Genomic DNA, 16,020 nt, shown 5'->3' on the forward strand with positions numbered 1-16,020 from the left:
AAGGTGATTCATTCTTCTGGGACACTTTGAGCTTGGGACATTCTACTAAAGATGTCCACTAAGCAGGTAGACAAATGAGTTTGGAGTTTAGCTGAGAGATCTGAGCTGGTGATAAAGATTTGAGAATCCTCAACAGCTGGATGGTCACTAAAGTCATGATTGTAGACAGGAAAAGGGTATTGCATGAGGGTGTACTAATATTAAAGTGCCTCAACCCTTTGTTCCCTCCAACTTCTTAAGAAAGCAGACTACAGCAACTCTCTCCTCTCACCTACCATCTACTTTTTCATCATCTGCAGTCTTGGTTTTGCTCCCACCATTCCTTTAAAACTTTCTCACAGGTCACAGATAACTTTAATGGCAAATTCAATGGATGCTTGGCTGCTATTAACTTATGTGATCTCTCTTTCAAGAATACCTGTGTCCACTTGTTGAAACTTCCCTCTCTGGGCTTTGGTGGCACTACTCTTTTCTGGTTTCCTTCCTATGCTGTGGTTACTCTTTGGTCCACTTATTTTTTCGATGAAAGAGCCCTGGAGGGCAGCATCATGTGGGAGACTGTTGAGTGCAAGACTAGACTAAAACACATCGGATTCCAGCACTGCAACTTATTAGCTTGTGGCCAAGTTTCTTAAGCTTCTGGAGCTCATTTCCCCCAGCTATACAATGGAGATAATAATTGTGACTTCAAGGGTTATTGCAGGAATTAAATGGGAGCTATCTAAGGCTCTTAGTTGAAAGTAACATCATAAGCAATTTAAAAGTAGTAGCTCTTATTGTTTGGTGTATTTATAGGTGAATGGCAATACCCAACAGAAAAAAATGGCTTAAAGGTATGGTTTGTGGTTACCAAAATGTGGTCCCCTAAAACCAGCAGCATCAGGACCAGCATTACCTGGACAGTTGGTAGAAATGCAAATTCTCAGGCCCACTCCAGACTTTCTGAGGAAGGGGCCCAGAAATTTGTGCTAATAAGGGCTACAGGTGATTTTGAAGATGCATGCTAAAGTATGAGAACACTAGTTTAAGGTAAGGAAGAGCGAAGTCTTTGAGGAGAGGCAGAGATCCAAAGGAAAGGTGGAGACTGGCAGTTAATAGGAGGGTAGGGACGTCTCTCCGAATGAAACAGGAAGGTCAGGTGATTTAAGCTGTTTCTCTGCCTGAAACCCTGCTGCTGTCTACAAACCCTCTACCCTCTGGTTATTCTGAACCACTTGGCAGTACTATATGTTACAATAGCTCAGGGCTTCTGAACATGGCACATACCTTCATCCCTCTTCTCATCCTAAAAAATGCTTATCATCCTTTAATCACCGTAAAATGTCCCCTCATCTCTGATGTCTTCTCTCATTCTCCTAGGCAGGTAGTCACTCCTTCCTCTGCGTTCTCATGACGTGTCATATCACACCATAATTTGTATTCATATTTCTCAGTTTCTTCTAGAGTTAGGGCATTTCTTAAGGTCAAAGAATGTGAGCTTTTCTTTTGCATATCCCCAGTGCCTAGTGCAAGCACAATGCCCGGTACATAGTTGATTTTCAGTGAATGCTTCTTGTCTAAAAACAGGAATAGTAATAACTCACAGTTATACAGAACTTACAGTTTTCCAAGTACTATCACATATGTGGCATACTCACTGAGGGCTCAATAGGACAGGTTTACAAGCCATCCCAGTAAAGATGAAAATATAAGGGCACAGAGAAATTAGACAAAATGCTGAAGTCTGCTTAGCTAATAAATAGGTAGAGACAGAGAATAAAGCCCTGGTCTTGTATTTCCAAATCCATCGTTTTTTTCCTCTCTTGACACTGCCCCCCAAAATGTTTGCAGGAACATAGGCTCAATGTATGAACATTCTAAGAGAAACCAGTCTGACCCTATCTGTTCTTGACCCGCTTGTTATTAGCTGGTGGTGGCGAGGCAGATGATGATGGAGAGCTATTGGTAATGATGACAGTGCTCAGCTTCCTGCCCCTTGTTCGCTTTCCCAAAGAAAGAGGACCACAGCCTGCTTCCTTTGATTCCTAAATCTAGTTCTGCTCCAGCCATGGTGATTACTGATCACTAGGCTTTTGTCATCTTCATTCCTCTTTTTCGCATTGAGAGTAATTGGCATTGGTTTAACACTGGTGTGACTGAGCATCTCTTCTCTACAGGCCCGCTTTAGGTAGGTCCAAAATATAAAAATCTGCATTAAAAACCTAGGGGAACCTGTAGACACTATCCCCTCAAGTAAGTGGAATATAACTCCCCACTTCTTAAATGTGGGCTGCTCACAATGACTTCCTCCTAAAGAGTAAAGTATGGAAAGGGACTAAAGAGTAACTTTATAGTAGGGCAACCTGACGACGCCACCTCCACCAACTGATCAAGGTTAATGTCATCAGTGATAGGTTTTATTATAGCCTGTACCCTTGATATGATGGAATGGAAATGGCACTTTACCTCTGTTGTCTTCCTCCCCAAAACCCACAACTTCAGTCTAATTATGAGAAAAACTTCAGACAAGCCCAGATGGAGGGACATTCTATAACATACTTGACCAGTACTCCTCAAAACTGTCAAGGTCATCAAAAATAAGGAAGGTCTGAGAAACTATCATAGTCGAGAGGAGCCTAGGCAGACCTGGTGACTAAATGTGTTTTGGATAGGATCTTGGAATAAAAAAAAGGCTGTTAGGTAAACTAAGAAAATCCAAATGAAGTATGAACTTTAGTTAATAATAATACATAATATTTGTACACTGGTTATGAAAAATGTACCCATACAATGTAACCTGGGAAACTGGGTATGGAGTGTGTGTGTGTGTGTGTGTGTGTGTGTTTACATACATACACGGAAAAGCTTCAAAGATAGTGCAGAGAATATAAATCTAAAACTATTCCTTAATAAAAAGTTTATTTAAAGAGAAGAAATAAAGTAGAGGAAGGAATTCTCATTTGCTACTAGTTAAAATGGCACAATCATTTTGTAAAATAGTCTGGCAGTTGCTTATAAAATCAAACATACACTTACTCTATGACTTAGCGATTCTACTACTTGGTGTTTACCCAAGTGAAATGAAAACCTATGATCATACCAAAGCCAGTAAGTACACAAATACTTATAACAGCTTTATTTGTAATTGCCCAAAACTGGAAGCAATCTAAACATCTCTCAGTTAGAGAATGGGTAAATTAACTGTGGCACATTCATGCAATGAAATACTACTCAGCAATCAAAAGGAACAAATCCCAAGACATGCAACACGGATAAATCTCAAATTCATTGCGCTAAGTAAAAGAAGTCAAACTCAAAAGGCTCCAGAATCTACTTATATGACATTTTGGAAAAGGCAAAGCTAACGGGACAGACAACAGATGGTACCAGGAGCTGGGGATTGGGGGAGGAGATGGACTACAAAGGGACATACGGCGAATATTGAGAATAATGGAATTGTCCTATATCTCGATTGTCGTTGTGGTCAAAAATCAGTATATGTTTATCAAAACTCACAGAACGGCACACTTATAGGGGTAAATTTTACTATATGTAAATTACATCTTGATTTAAAACTAGGGTAGAAAAACCAACTCAGGGATGATTAGCCATATTTCAAAACTGCCCTCCAAGGGATTTATTTGTTTAACTAGTATTCTCACTTACTGCATTTTCGGTGAGTACATTCCAATTGTTTAGTTTGCAAAAAGGGCACTTCTGAGGTTTTACGTGAATATCAATCACTGTGCTACTTGCTATTAGAGACTCAGAAGTGGAAGCATAGTCCAGGGACAGAAACAGGACAGCAGAGATAAAGAAACAGACACAGATGACAGCTAGGCTCATGTCTTAACAGTGGTGACGTTAGCTAATCACCTGCTTTTGATATAACGTGAGCTGATGAGACCTTACTTTTGTATGACACCTCGTAGTTTACAAAGCTCTTTCACAGGCATGTGACTCACTCATGTGACCCACACAATACTTATGCCACTTAGGTGGGACAAGTTATGTCATCTCCATTTTAAAAGGAGAGGGAGGGGCTGAGAGTTACCACTTACCTTTATGTGCAGGTACACCAACATGGCCCTCTCTTTAGGTTAGCTAATTAATACAAAACACATAGTAATTTGGTGTGATAGATATTATTATTTTACATATTTTACAAATAAGGAATATCATAACTTTACAGATGAGGAAACTGAAGTCCTGGTAATTTCCCAAGGTCATTTGACTAAGTAAGTATTAAAGCCAAGGGTTAAACTCTGATGATCTGTCTCTAAAGCTACTTTCTATTATTCCACAGGCTAGTTACGTGATTATTATGCAGAGTATAGTGAAATTAATGGCATTTTGCCATGAATCTTCACATCTGTAATGTGCTAGTGAGTGGAGAGTTTTAATTAGCTTTAGTTATCATAGCCAGTTATTATATGTAAAGTCTACTTTACCCACTGTCATCTTTGCTAGTAACTTTGGGAGCTTGGAAGGCAGTCTGTAATCTTTGTGTTTCTCTCAGCCTCTTGTGTTTGGATAATGACTTCCAGAAGAAAGGGCCCATCGGTATGAACGTGAGAGGAGGTGATTTGTCAACAAATTCTAGAACATCTGTATCAAAATGACTATTTTTCTTTAAGATAGTTACTTTGAGAGGACATCCAAGTCAAATTGCTTTTTAGTTACGCCTCATTTTTATGCAAAATAATAGTGCTACCTTCCTTACCAACGTTAGCTCTGAAATCTTTTTCTTGTTTCCATGGTGGTCTCTGAGTCACTTCCGGGCAGGGCTGAGCCTTCTCCTCACTGTGTCCTCATATCCAGCACAGAACCCGGCCCTCCAAGGTGCTCAGACCATGTTTGTTGAGCCAAAATTCATTCTCCAGGACAGAGATGTCACTGCAGGGTAGGAGCTGGTCCAAAGTCATCTCATCCCTCTTGGTCCCTGGCCTGAAGAAGGTGGACAACCACTTGGCAGGAAACCTTAAATAATGCCATCTCAGTTACCTGACTCCTCCCACAGGTTTATTAGTCACCGTCTACAGTTGTACTTATTTATTTGAGCCTTTTTCATCTTGGGTCATATTTCTTGCTCCTCTACTCATACTTCCCTTTCCTTCATTTCTTCCGGACTGACCAACTCCATCCTGAAGGCCACTCTGAACCCAGTCTCACCCTTACTGAGTGATGTTTTGCGCCCCTTCCCCTCATCTCAGGGAACAAGCATGGGTTTTTCTACCTTTCCTTGCTCTGTTCCTCACGCTAGGAGCCTCCCTGGGGAGGAACTGGTAGCATGGAAACTATGAATTGAGTTCACTCCTTTTTCTACTCATCACTGATCTTTCAAAACACATGTGGTTTGCTGGATTTGAAAGCAGAACCTCTCATCTCTAGACCAGAGAGCAGAAGAGTCAGAGGTTCATCAAAGCCTTCATTGTAATGAGGGAGGCCTTAGGGAAAGCCCTGTCATGCACACCCCACCCCCTTTTCTTTTCAGAATTCCTACTGAGTGTTGTTATCTGCCAGCCCATCTTCAGTTCTCCTTATCAAAATCTTAAAGGAAAATATCCCTAGTGTGAAGGAACTAGCAATTAGTAGGAAAAAAGAAGTACCACTCCTTTTTGATGTTTGGCCTAATTTAGAAGAATATGAATTTGTTCCAGTCCTTAGAAAGAGGTTTCTATGTTCTCACTCATTCAGAGTGGTCACAGCCTGTACTTACCTTCTTCTCATTGTGTGATAGAAAGTGCTGGGCTAGGAGTTTAGAGACCTGATTTAATCACAGAGTCTATGAAAAACTGAGTATCCCTTGTTTGCATCACCTGTAAATGAAAGTTCTAATTACTAAATGACTTCAGCCTTAACACTCATTTCCACCCCCATTTGTTAAGCCAGCTCAGCCCTGTGCTCAGTTCCAAACCTGCAATGAGAAAGACATATCATTCATTCTTTTCCTCAAGTTCCCTATAGGCTTCTGCCCAAGATTACCTTACTCTCACACTGGCAAGTGCTTCCTGAAGCTTTTTGGTACATGGGTGTCATTTCCATCTCCTTAGACTGCGAGCCCCTTACACTGTGGGCAGTGGTCATACCCACTCTCTTCTGTCTCCCCACTGTGCCTGGCACCCAGTGGACACATAAAAGTTTTTAGAAAGAAGTCTTCTAGGTCAAGAAGGTCCTCAGCCTACAGTACAAGCTTTCAAAGGCTAGATGGCACTGTTGCCAGAGCCAACTCAGGTGTGTTCTGAAATCATGGTGAGGAGGGAAGAGAAAATAGAGCGCGGGCCTCGGGAACATTCACTGGCTGAGTTTGATTCATACACGTTGCTGAAATGCAGGACTCCTTCCTGACCAGCATAGAGCACTTTGCCGTTGTTATGGCATCTTTATCAACATGGCTGCAGATGGTCTTCGCAACAGCCTTAACACTGTATCAATTCTAATTTTATGGAACTGCATGCAGCTCAGAGAAATCAAGTGCCTAGACTAAAATTACATGGCGATTAATCGACAGAGATTTTTACCATCCATATTTTTTTGTCATTGCCCGACCACACGAGGGTCCTCAGAGTACGCTGAAGGAGGCCTCTGGTCGGAGATGTGGGTGTCGCAGGAGGGCAGCCTGGGTGAACTGGACCCAGACCGACGGGGAAAGGTCGGGTTCTCAGCCAGACTGACTGCAAGGCATCAGCTTAACTTGCACCTTGAAATGTCTGCATTTGTGATCAGGGGAAAACATAGTCATTTTGGAATAAACAAATGACAATACATGTAGGTTCTTTGAAGAACAGAAGTTGTGGGTGATTTCTACACTTGTTAGCATCTAAGATCAATGGTTGATGTTTTATTTAAAGAATATTCTATTTTAGGATGCCACCCTGTGGTTGGGTTGTACTTGTCATTTGTCCATTTTGTTGCCATTTTCACGTTTTCTCATTAAAAACAAAACAAACAAATAAAACCATCTTGTGCAGTAGTCAGGATGGATGTTGTGACTGCCTATTTTATAATGAACAAAAAGAGGGTCACAAAAGTTAAGAGACAAGTTCAAAGTCACAGAGACAGAGCTTATAAATGGTTCAACTAAAACTTTAGCCCAGTATGAAGCTGAAATCAAATTTTTTTCCTCTTTCACCATAGTTTTTCCAGGCTATCTAGACATCACAAAATTAAGAGGGCTGTTGTCGATATGGAAGGTAAGGCATCAGAGACTAGAAAAATACCTATACGGAGTGATTAGTAATTGATTATATGCAAATTTATGCAAAACCGAGAGAAAATTATATCTTATTTGTGCCATCCAATTTTCTGTTTCTCCCCAGGATGATGAAGATAAGCTCACCTGGAAAGATCGTTTCCCAGGTTATCTGATGAACTTCGCCTCCATCTTGTTCATGGTAATTTCTCTGAGGGAACACCTGCCCATGACTTATGCATGTCAGATCTTGTTAAGTGAATACTGTGGGTATGTTATTCTGTTATGCTATAGGAATAACCACGGACTAGTAAAGATGAAGCCACAGTCCCTGTGTAGAGGGACAGGAACTTATCTGATAGTGAGGCCATTCCTGGTATCAGTCACCTAAAGAGGGGAAGGTGATTCCCTGAAACAGAAAATCAGACCTGGGAGGGTCAGTGACCTTAAGTGGCTGTCGATGGGGTTTCTATCTTTTCAGAAAGAAGAGGGTAGAAGGGGTTTCTATCTTCTCAGCCTTGACCGCAGATGTTTGAAGTTGGAACTTCTAGGGGGTAGGTTGTGACATGATACCTTCCTCATTGGGACAGACCAAGACCTTGGAATACCTAATCAGGTTAGATGGCAGCAGAACTGCGGCAGCCTGTTCAGGATGGCTTTCTCTGATGTTTTGTGGAATAGAACAGAGGCTGGAAACCATAGGAGACAGCCAGCCTGGGCTTTTTAAGCTGATTCTTCAGTTTCCCTATAGTTACTATATTTATTCCTCTGTGTTCTCTCTAAGACTTTGGGAGGGCCTTTTTGAAAGACCCAGATGGTCTCAGCTGTGTCAGAGAAGGTAAGGAAGGGATTTGTGATTCATATTTGAGTCAGATCAATAAGAAGGTAGCAGGTCATTCTTGGAAGCCAGGATGGAAGAGCCAATAGTAATTTAGGATATTTGAAACACCCTACCTTGCTGAAAATAATAAAAAGTGAAACTCAGAGGACTGAGCTCAGGTCACTAAGATATCTTCCCTCTCTTACTGGGGAGACTCCTACTATTCAAGACTGGAGCTTCTGTTTTACAAAGGAGAGTTGTGTCCTTACAGCATTTCTAAGCAGGACTACACATTAGTCAAGGAGTGGGGAAGAAATTGCTTATTCAAAAAAAAAAAAAAATGGAATTGAAATTCTAATAATTTTCTGGACTTACTGGCTACAGGTAACTGATCCTGGCCCAAAGTTCTTATTGCCGTCAGCACCATGGAGGACAGGAACCATGTCTGAGTCTCAAAAATTTAAAAAGTGAATGAAGTACCTAATTCAACAACTCGTTTCGCAGATGAAGTGCAGGGGTGATGGGTGCCTTTCCGGGACTTAGACGTCCACATTTGTTAACTTCTCATTGCTTAGCAAGAGCAAGGCATGTAGACCTTACTCAGGAACATGTGGTGAATCGCAATGTGTTGAGCTGGAATGATATAAAGTTTAATTTAGTACTTCAAAGCCTCCCACAATATGCATATTGTTGTCAGAGTTCATTCATTCAAGAAATATGTAATGGGTGCCAACTATGTGCTTAACACTATTCTTAGCACTGGAGATAGAATGGAAAATAAAATAATTCCTCCCTTAAGGCGTCTATTGATAACCCATATGTACATTAATAGGAAGATAGATACATAAAATAGACTTCTATCTCCAATATTGGTAGGTTAAGATATTCGTAACATCACATCTTGCTGAAAATAACAAAACAAAAGGCGGGGGGGGGGCGGGATAAATATATTTTTCAATTTTTTTAAAGCCTAGAAGGGCTGACAGGACAGTGAAGAATACTAGGCTAAACTCTAAGGGAGAATGGGAGCTGCTTTTACCTTGAGGACATTTTTCCATCTAAGCAAATAGCTTTGGTTTTGGTGGTTTTCTGGGGCAAGGAGGATAGAAATCAGGGGAAATGGCTGGCTCAAAGTGGGGATTCTTACAGGAAGTCCTCGCCAAATTAAATTGGAACTCCAAAGGGCTACTATACTCTTAGAGTAAAAATGAAATGGAACTAAACCCACTCCCTCCCTATTTATGGGACTGCAGAGAAATGTAGGTTCTCAACAGAACAGAGAGAAAAAGAGAAGCAAAACCCTGTCCCTCAGAAGTGGCCCTGGGCAACCCCTTTGTGGTTTCACAGCCTGGTTCATCACAGGAGAGAACTAGGGCATTACCCTAGAACAGTGTGTGGAACATGAAACCAAGGGGTCAGAGTCGTGTTTATGAAAGAGTGTCCTTTTGTTGTGAAATTTGGGGAAGGCAGAGGCACCTACTGCCATAAACTCCATTATCAAATACCAACGCCTCCTTCACCCTCTGTGACTAAACCTTGGCAGAAGATGCCACAACAATGACCATGGGGACGATTTTAGGGATGCCAATCTAGCAGATCTGCTGGGGGATATTTTTCATGCCTTGATGAGAGCCAAGAAATGCCACATGCTGTGTCCTTTTTTCCCACCATGATAGAGGCCAGCATGGGCAAAGATAAATTTTCTCTTTCTTTTCCAACTCAGTGTGTCGAGCTAAAGTTTTTCCCTTTTTGAATTAACCCTCTTTTGGTTTCATTTTTATGTGTGAGGGGATTATCAGAGGCCATGTCCTTTTTCTAAGCTATATGCCTGAGCTTCCCCCCCATGCCCAAGACAATCATCTATTTATACTTGTGTATTGGGAACCAGCCACCAGAACCTAGATTATTGCAGTGGCCTCCTAAATGATCTCCCTGCTTCTATACTGTACCTCTACTGATCTTTTTAAAAATCTAGGTCCAATCATCATGTCATTCCTCTGCTCAAAACTCTCTAAAGTCTTCACATCTCATGAGATGTAGAAGCAACAACATTTTTATACTACAGGGCTGACCCTCCTCCTTTCCATCACCCATCTTCTGCTCCAATTCTCCTCTTGCTCAGTTGGGTCCTTGCTGAAACATCACCGTCTCATCTAGGTCTTTCCCGACCACCTTATTTTAAATTGTAACCTTCCCCTATGTCCCTGTTCTGCTTTATTTGTTTCCATAGTATTTCTCACACCAAATATACTATATATTTTACCTATTAATTCATTTATTGTCTGTCTTTTCCCTACTAGAAGATCAACTCCATGAGGGCAGAAATTTCTGTCTGCGTTTTTTTTTGTTTTTTTTTTCACAGTATATCCCTGCCACCTAAAACAGTAACTGGCACACAGTAGATACTCAAGACATATTTTATGAATGACCGAATGGGAAAATAAATTAAGTAGGTGCCAGAGACAACTTGTTATGTCAACAATAAAGTCCTTGATGTGTGTATTTTTAAAAACCGAGGGACCGTTATGTGCCATGCTCTGGACTGGGTGCTCTCCCACTAGCTGCTTCTCCTCGAGTTCACTTCTGCCTTTGCATTTCTACTTGCTCCTCCTTATACTTTCCTCCAAGCCTTTCCCATAGAAAATGGTCCTACAGCCCATGACTCTGTCTAGCTACTAGTCGGCTTATCCCTGTTTTCTGCGTGCAATGGTTTTCTCAACTTTGCTTCAGAATACAAGTCCTGGAGGGTAGGGACCAGACCTACTCTCCTTCCTGGCTCTCTCTTGTAGCATCAAGTAGGACTCTGGATTCTGTAGGCTTCCATTGCAATTTGGCCATGCTCAGAAGTAAAGCTATGAATTAAAACGCCCAAAGCAACAAGGACCATGTGCTGGGGAGCTAGACTGCCTACAGCTGAGGATCAGCAAATCTTTGTCAAACAGGTTTCACACCTGAGGTACCTCTATGAAACGGCAGGAGGCATAAAGGACAGTACAAAATCAACCTGACTTTTGGCCTAGTTGGCGAAGAATGGTCACAAACATGAAATATACCCAGCACAATGGTTTGCACAATGAGTGATTAGAAAAAAATTGTTGACTTTAATAAACAAAATCAATAATGGAGCCAGCATGGTAGGAAAAGTACTGGACATGGGTTCTAATGTCAGAATGGGACTGTAGACTTTGCAGCCCTAGTGCAGAGTTCTGGATATCACTAATTTGCATTTAGAAAAGGCATGTCTTAGGTGGTTTTATAAGGGTTAGAGCTTGTGATAATGTGCACTGAATAATGACGTTGAGAGAATACAAATGGATCAGCTGTTGTTGATGATGATGTTATCACCATTAGTATCTCAGCTCTGCCGTGTACCCTCCAGACCTTGGACCAATCACATTACTGCTTCTTGAGCCTCAGTTCCTTATATATGAGATCAAAGGCTGGGCATGGATGATCCCTAAATGCTAAAATTCTTTTATTCTTACTATGATCCAAGAGACTAGACTGGTAGTCCATGCCTCGTGACCTCGAGTAAATCACTTCACTTTCCACACCTGTTTCCTCATCTGCAAAATGGTCATGGGTCTGGGTTGGTTCTCTCCAAGCTCTTACAGCTTGAAAACCGTGAATCTTGAAGTGTTTGTGGGAAACACCAAAGGAGAGATTCAAAGTCTAATTTCTATAGTGGAATAGAAAATCGAAACCAGATAAAATTGCAAAGAACAGCGTCAGAGGGCTGGGGAGGTAGGGGCACGTTGGAGGTGGGGCTGGGGAGGTAAGGAGGGTGGGAAGAAGGGCTTTCCTAGGTGAGGAGAGCATTGCCTCTGGAACTTGAATAGAAATCTTGTTAAAGTGCAGATTCTGAGTCAGGATGTCTGGAGGTGCGCGAGAGACTCCACATGTATAAAAAGCCCACAACAACAAGAGAGAACAGCCCCCCGAGAACACGCTGAGAAGAGAGAAAGAGTGTTCTTCCTTCTCCCGTTTGGCAGCTGGGCCTCTGAGAGAAGGAGGATGGAAGCTGATCTCTTCCTCGCTGGTTCATTTCTCCATGCACCACCCCCAAGACTCCAAAGCAAAGGATGTTTTTGCCATTGTTGTTTCTCCTCCAGTCATTCCCCAAACCCAACTCCAAACACACACACACACACACACACACAGACACACAGACACACACACTCACACACAGACACACACATGGACACACATACAGACACTCACACACACACCGACACACACACACACACACACAGAGACACATACACACAGACATACACACACACGCACACACACACACACTCACACACACATGATCTTGGATGCCCTGGCCGCCCCCGTCTCATCATTACTTCCATCACTGGCTTTCACTGCAAAAGTGATTTTGGGGGAAAAGAATCTCACACCACGTTTTCCAGGCCCTTACTGTCTGGCAGTGACAATCCCAGAGGAATGGGAAGTGAAAATGTCTGCATGGTTGGAGAGTGATGATGTCATGTCCAGGTTTCCCCACTTACGTGGTTGGTAGCCATTCCTCCCTAGTCCTGGAGGCGAGTGTTTCTGTGGCTCCCACCCCAACCCTGCATCAGAAGAGGGGCCCCCCACAGAGTGATTTTCCCATCTCACCTCTCCTCCACCCTGACACACACGTATGTGAGCACACGTGGCTGCGTGCACACATACATGGCCTCCCTCTATTCAGAGAAGGCTGCCATCCTCGCTTCCTGAGGGCGGCTTCTCTGTCACACCGTGGCCCACAGAGCAAACACTAATATTTGTAAAGCACACGGGGGTAAACAGCTGAGGTTGCCACCAGCACACCCCAGGCTTCGGCACCTCTAGGCACCCCACCCCCAGAGGTCTGAAGACATTCATACCTCAGACACATCTGCAACCCATTCCCCATTCGCGCAGCCCACCAGAGTGTCATTCACACTGTTTGCAAAGCACTGCCCAAGCCAGGGCCCCCTCCCCGCCCCTCCTTTCTAGGGAGAGAATGTGCAGGCCTGGACAGTTTGTTTTTTCCAAAGAAACCTTTTTACCTGCCCTTTTCTCTCCCCATATTTTCCATTTAGCCGTCCACAGCTAGTGCCCGACTCACCATTCCCTGCTCCCCTGAGGAAATAGGACCTGAACAGCTTCCTTTGCAGAAAGAATTCTAAAAAAGGAGACTTCACTTAACTGATACAAATGAGCATTTTTCTCTGAGCAGGTTAAACACCTAGCAACTCCTTCTCCTCCCTCTTCCCCCTTGAAGAGACCTACTCAAGGCACTTTCTTCACCTTACATCCTGTGCTTCATGGAAATGGCGCTTCCTTGGCTGTGATGGGAGAGGGGAGGGAGCTGGTCTGGGAGAGTGTCTTATTCTTAGGTTCTAGAAAGAGGAAATGGGGGCCCTTTGAGGTCAAGTGGCTGCTAAACTTTCCTTTAAACATAGCAGCCAGAGATTCAGCACCAAATGAGAAATCTGAGTCCTCCATTTCAAATTGTCTGGTAGAGAAATTTGGAGTAATAGTTTGTTCATCCCGAGGACCAAGAGTTTAAAACCTTCACTCCTGGTTTCTCATCCTTTTTCCTCTTTTGGGCAACCTTCTTGCACCACCCCATCAAGCTCTCACTCACCCACTCTCAGCTCAAACACCTTCAATGGCTCACTGTTTCCTTTCACGGAGTCCTATTTAAATCCCATTGCTCCACAAACTATTCCCTGAGTACCCAGATCTACTCGCTCCTCTGTACTCTTGGTTTCTTTAACAACTAAACTCTTCATTTAGCACTTAATACATTTCCAAGTATTATTTATGATGATTAATAGGAGTTCATCTTATCTCCATAGTAGATTGAAAGCTCTCTAATGAAATAAATCACATCATGTGTGCTGTACATGCCGTAGTTTCCAGCGTTTTTATTGTTAGTTCTCTGTGTGTGTTGTGGGACATTTGGAATCTGATACAGACGGAAGTCACCCTCTCCTGGAAAATGCACCTGTACTTGGAATTTGCGTGAGAGTTCCGAGGGTTTGCAGTTCTCTATTGCTCACCAGTGGAATCCAAATAAATAATACCTGACATTGCAAATAGTACTGTTGGCCAAGCAAATAATAGGTGCTCATTAATAGTCCGTGAATGTGTGACTCTCCCTGTTTTTCCTGCACAGATCGCCCTGACATTCTCGATTGTCTTTGCGGTCATTGTGTATCGCATCACAACGGCAGCTGCTCTGTCTCTCAACAAGGCCACACGCTCCAATGTCCGGGTGACAGTGACAGCTACAGCGGTCATCATCAACCTCGTGGTCATCCTCATCCTGGATGAGATCTATGGCGCCGTGGCCAAGTGGCTCACCAAAATCGGTACAGTGCCCCCACATCTGTGTTTGCTCCAGGCCCCCTTGAACATGGGAGCCTATTCAATGTATACAGCATTTTGGGTGATAATGACCCAACATGAGAAAAAGAAAGGGAACGAGATGCTTTGTAGAGGGCATTTTAACGTAGAAATGAGGAGGTACAGTGGTTATGTGCTGGCGGGCCTACCGAGGGCCTCCCTTCAGGCAGAAATTTTTCTAATAACATTCTCTATTGGTAGTCTTCCAGCCCCAAGTTGATTGTCTCACTATCCCCTAAGAATAATTCATGGATCTATTTTTTTTTTTTTTACTTACCTCAGATGCAAGACAGGTTCATCACTTCCTGTTAGAAATCACAGCGTTTTAGCTCTCCCCATTTTCCCAGCAGCATTTATAAAGTTGAGAAAGCCTCTTGATACTTGAGCCCAAGAGGGTCTTATCTATCCCCATATTGTCAGAGGCCCCAGAAAATCCACACATTCCCCATGCACTGAGCAGACTTCAAAGAGACGTATCAGACTTCCCAAGCTTCAAGCCGGTGAGAAAAATGCAGTGGCCTCAATATTCAGACGTGTCATTTGAGCCGCGACCTGCTGTTGCCTGAACACCACTTCTTGGCAATTGTGCCTGTTAGCTGGGAGGGGGTGGGTGTTGAGAGCTGAGACCCTTTCCTCATCTGGTTTATTCTGGGTGGCCCGGATGTACCCCTTTCCATAGTTGAATCTAAGGACTCGGAATCTTCTCAATAACCTGTGGGAGGCTGAATTAATGATACGATGTCTTTAATTCACTGACCAGTTAGAAGCTAAGACACTTGATAGGATAACCCCCTCTTCAAGAGAGCTTTCCCCGGAGGGTCAGAGAATTCCGGAAAGGTTTCACTAATTCCAGTTACTCTTTCAGTGCCTTTCCCCGTCTCCGCTTCTATTCATAGTAAGCATTTACCTTGGTTTCTATGTGGATACAGGCAATTTACCATCTAGAGTGGCAGTTCTGCTCTCTTTAGGCAGGTACATAATTGTAAGTGTTATCTGTATTCCTTCATACGCTTCTTAAGACAAGTAGTCAGAGCGTTTTACCTCAGTGTATTTAGTGGTACATGAGATTCTATGGAAGCACTTAAAAGGACCATCCGACACTCCTGGGGGCTCAGGGGAGGCTTCGGAGGGAAAGGCATCCAGTTGGAGAGCTCACAGATAAGTGGTGGTCAGACAGGCACATGCAGAGGGAGGAGAGAGTGGGCGGGAGAAGAAGATTCCTGGCAGAGGAAACAGAAGGAGAAATCCCTAAAGAGGGAGATCAGATCCCTCAGGGTTAGGAAAGGCACACAGAAGGGGTGTGTGGCTGGGTTCGTACGCTGGGTAGGTGGGTGGGATGTCGGTGGGCCTAAATGCCAGGGAGCCAAAGGAGCAGAGCTCAGCATATGGAAGAAAGAGAACAGGAAGCATTTCCAGGATACCGGAGGAGCCGGTATGGGGTGGTTCTAGGGTCTGTGGCATGTCTGAGGCACAGCATAGTGGCGGACTGGGCCCAGAGAGTTGGTGATATCTGCCTTTTTTTTTTTTTGGTGGAAGACCTCAAATGCCATGCTGAGGACTCTGCTTATTTTCATAGACAATGGAAAAGTGTTTGCAGGAGTTCAAAAGGGCATTCAGTGAAAAGTACCCATCATCCCAGCCTGAG

The 16,020-nt window shown here is 43.2% G+C and overlaps 1 protein-coding gene across 1 annotated transcript in view; it reads left to right on the forward strand.

Moving 5' to 3' along the window:
• ANO2 (anoctamin 2) overlaps positions 1-16,020 on the forward strand; it is a 307,510-nt gene that overhangs the window by 218,660 nt on the left and 72,830 nt on the right. The window contains exons 15-16 of the mRNA XM_011365894.2: positions 7,299-7,373; positions 14,146-14,341. Of these exons, the coding sequence (XP_011364196.1) occupies positions 7,299-7,373; positions 14,146-14,341 (271 nt within the window). The remainder of the gene's footprint in view (positions 1-7,298; positions 7,374-14,145; positions 14,342-16,020) is intronic.

The sequence above is a fragment of the Pteropus vampyrus genome, unplaced genomic scaffold, assembly GCF_000151845.1.
Source record: "Pteropus vampyrus isolate Shadow unplaced genomic scaffold, Pvam_2.0 Scaffold116, whole genome shotgun sequence".
Classification (NCBI taxonomy): domain Eukaryota; kingdom Metazoa; phylum Chordata; class Mammalia; order Chiroptera; family Pteropodidae; genus Pteropus; species Pteropus vampyrus.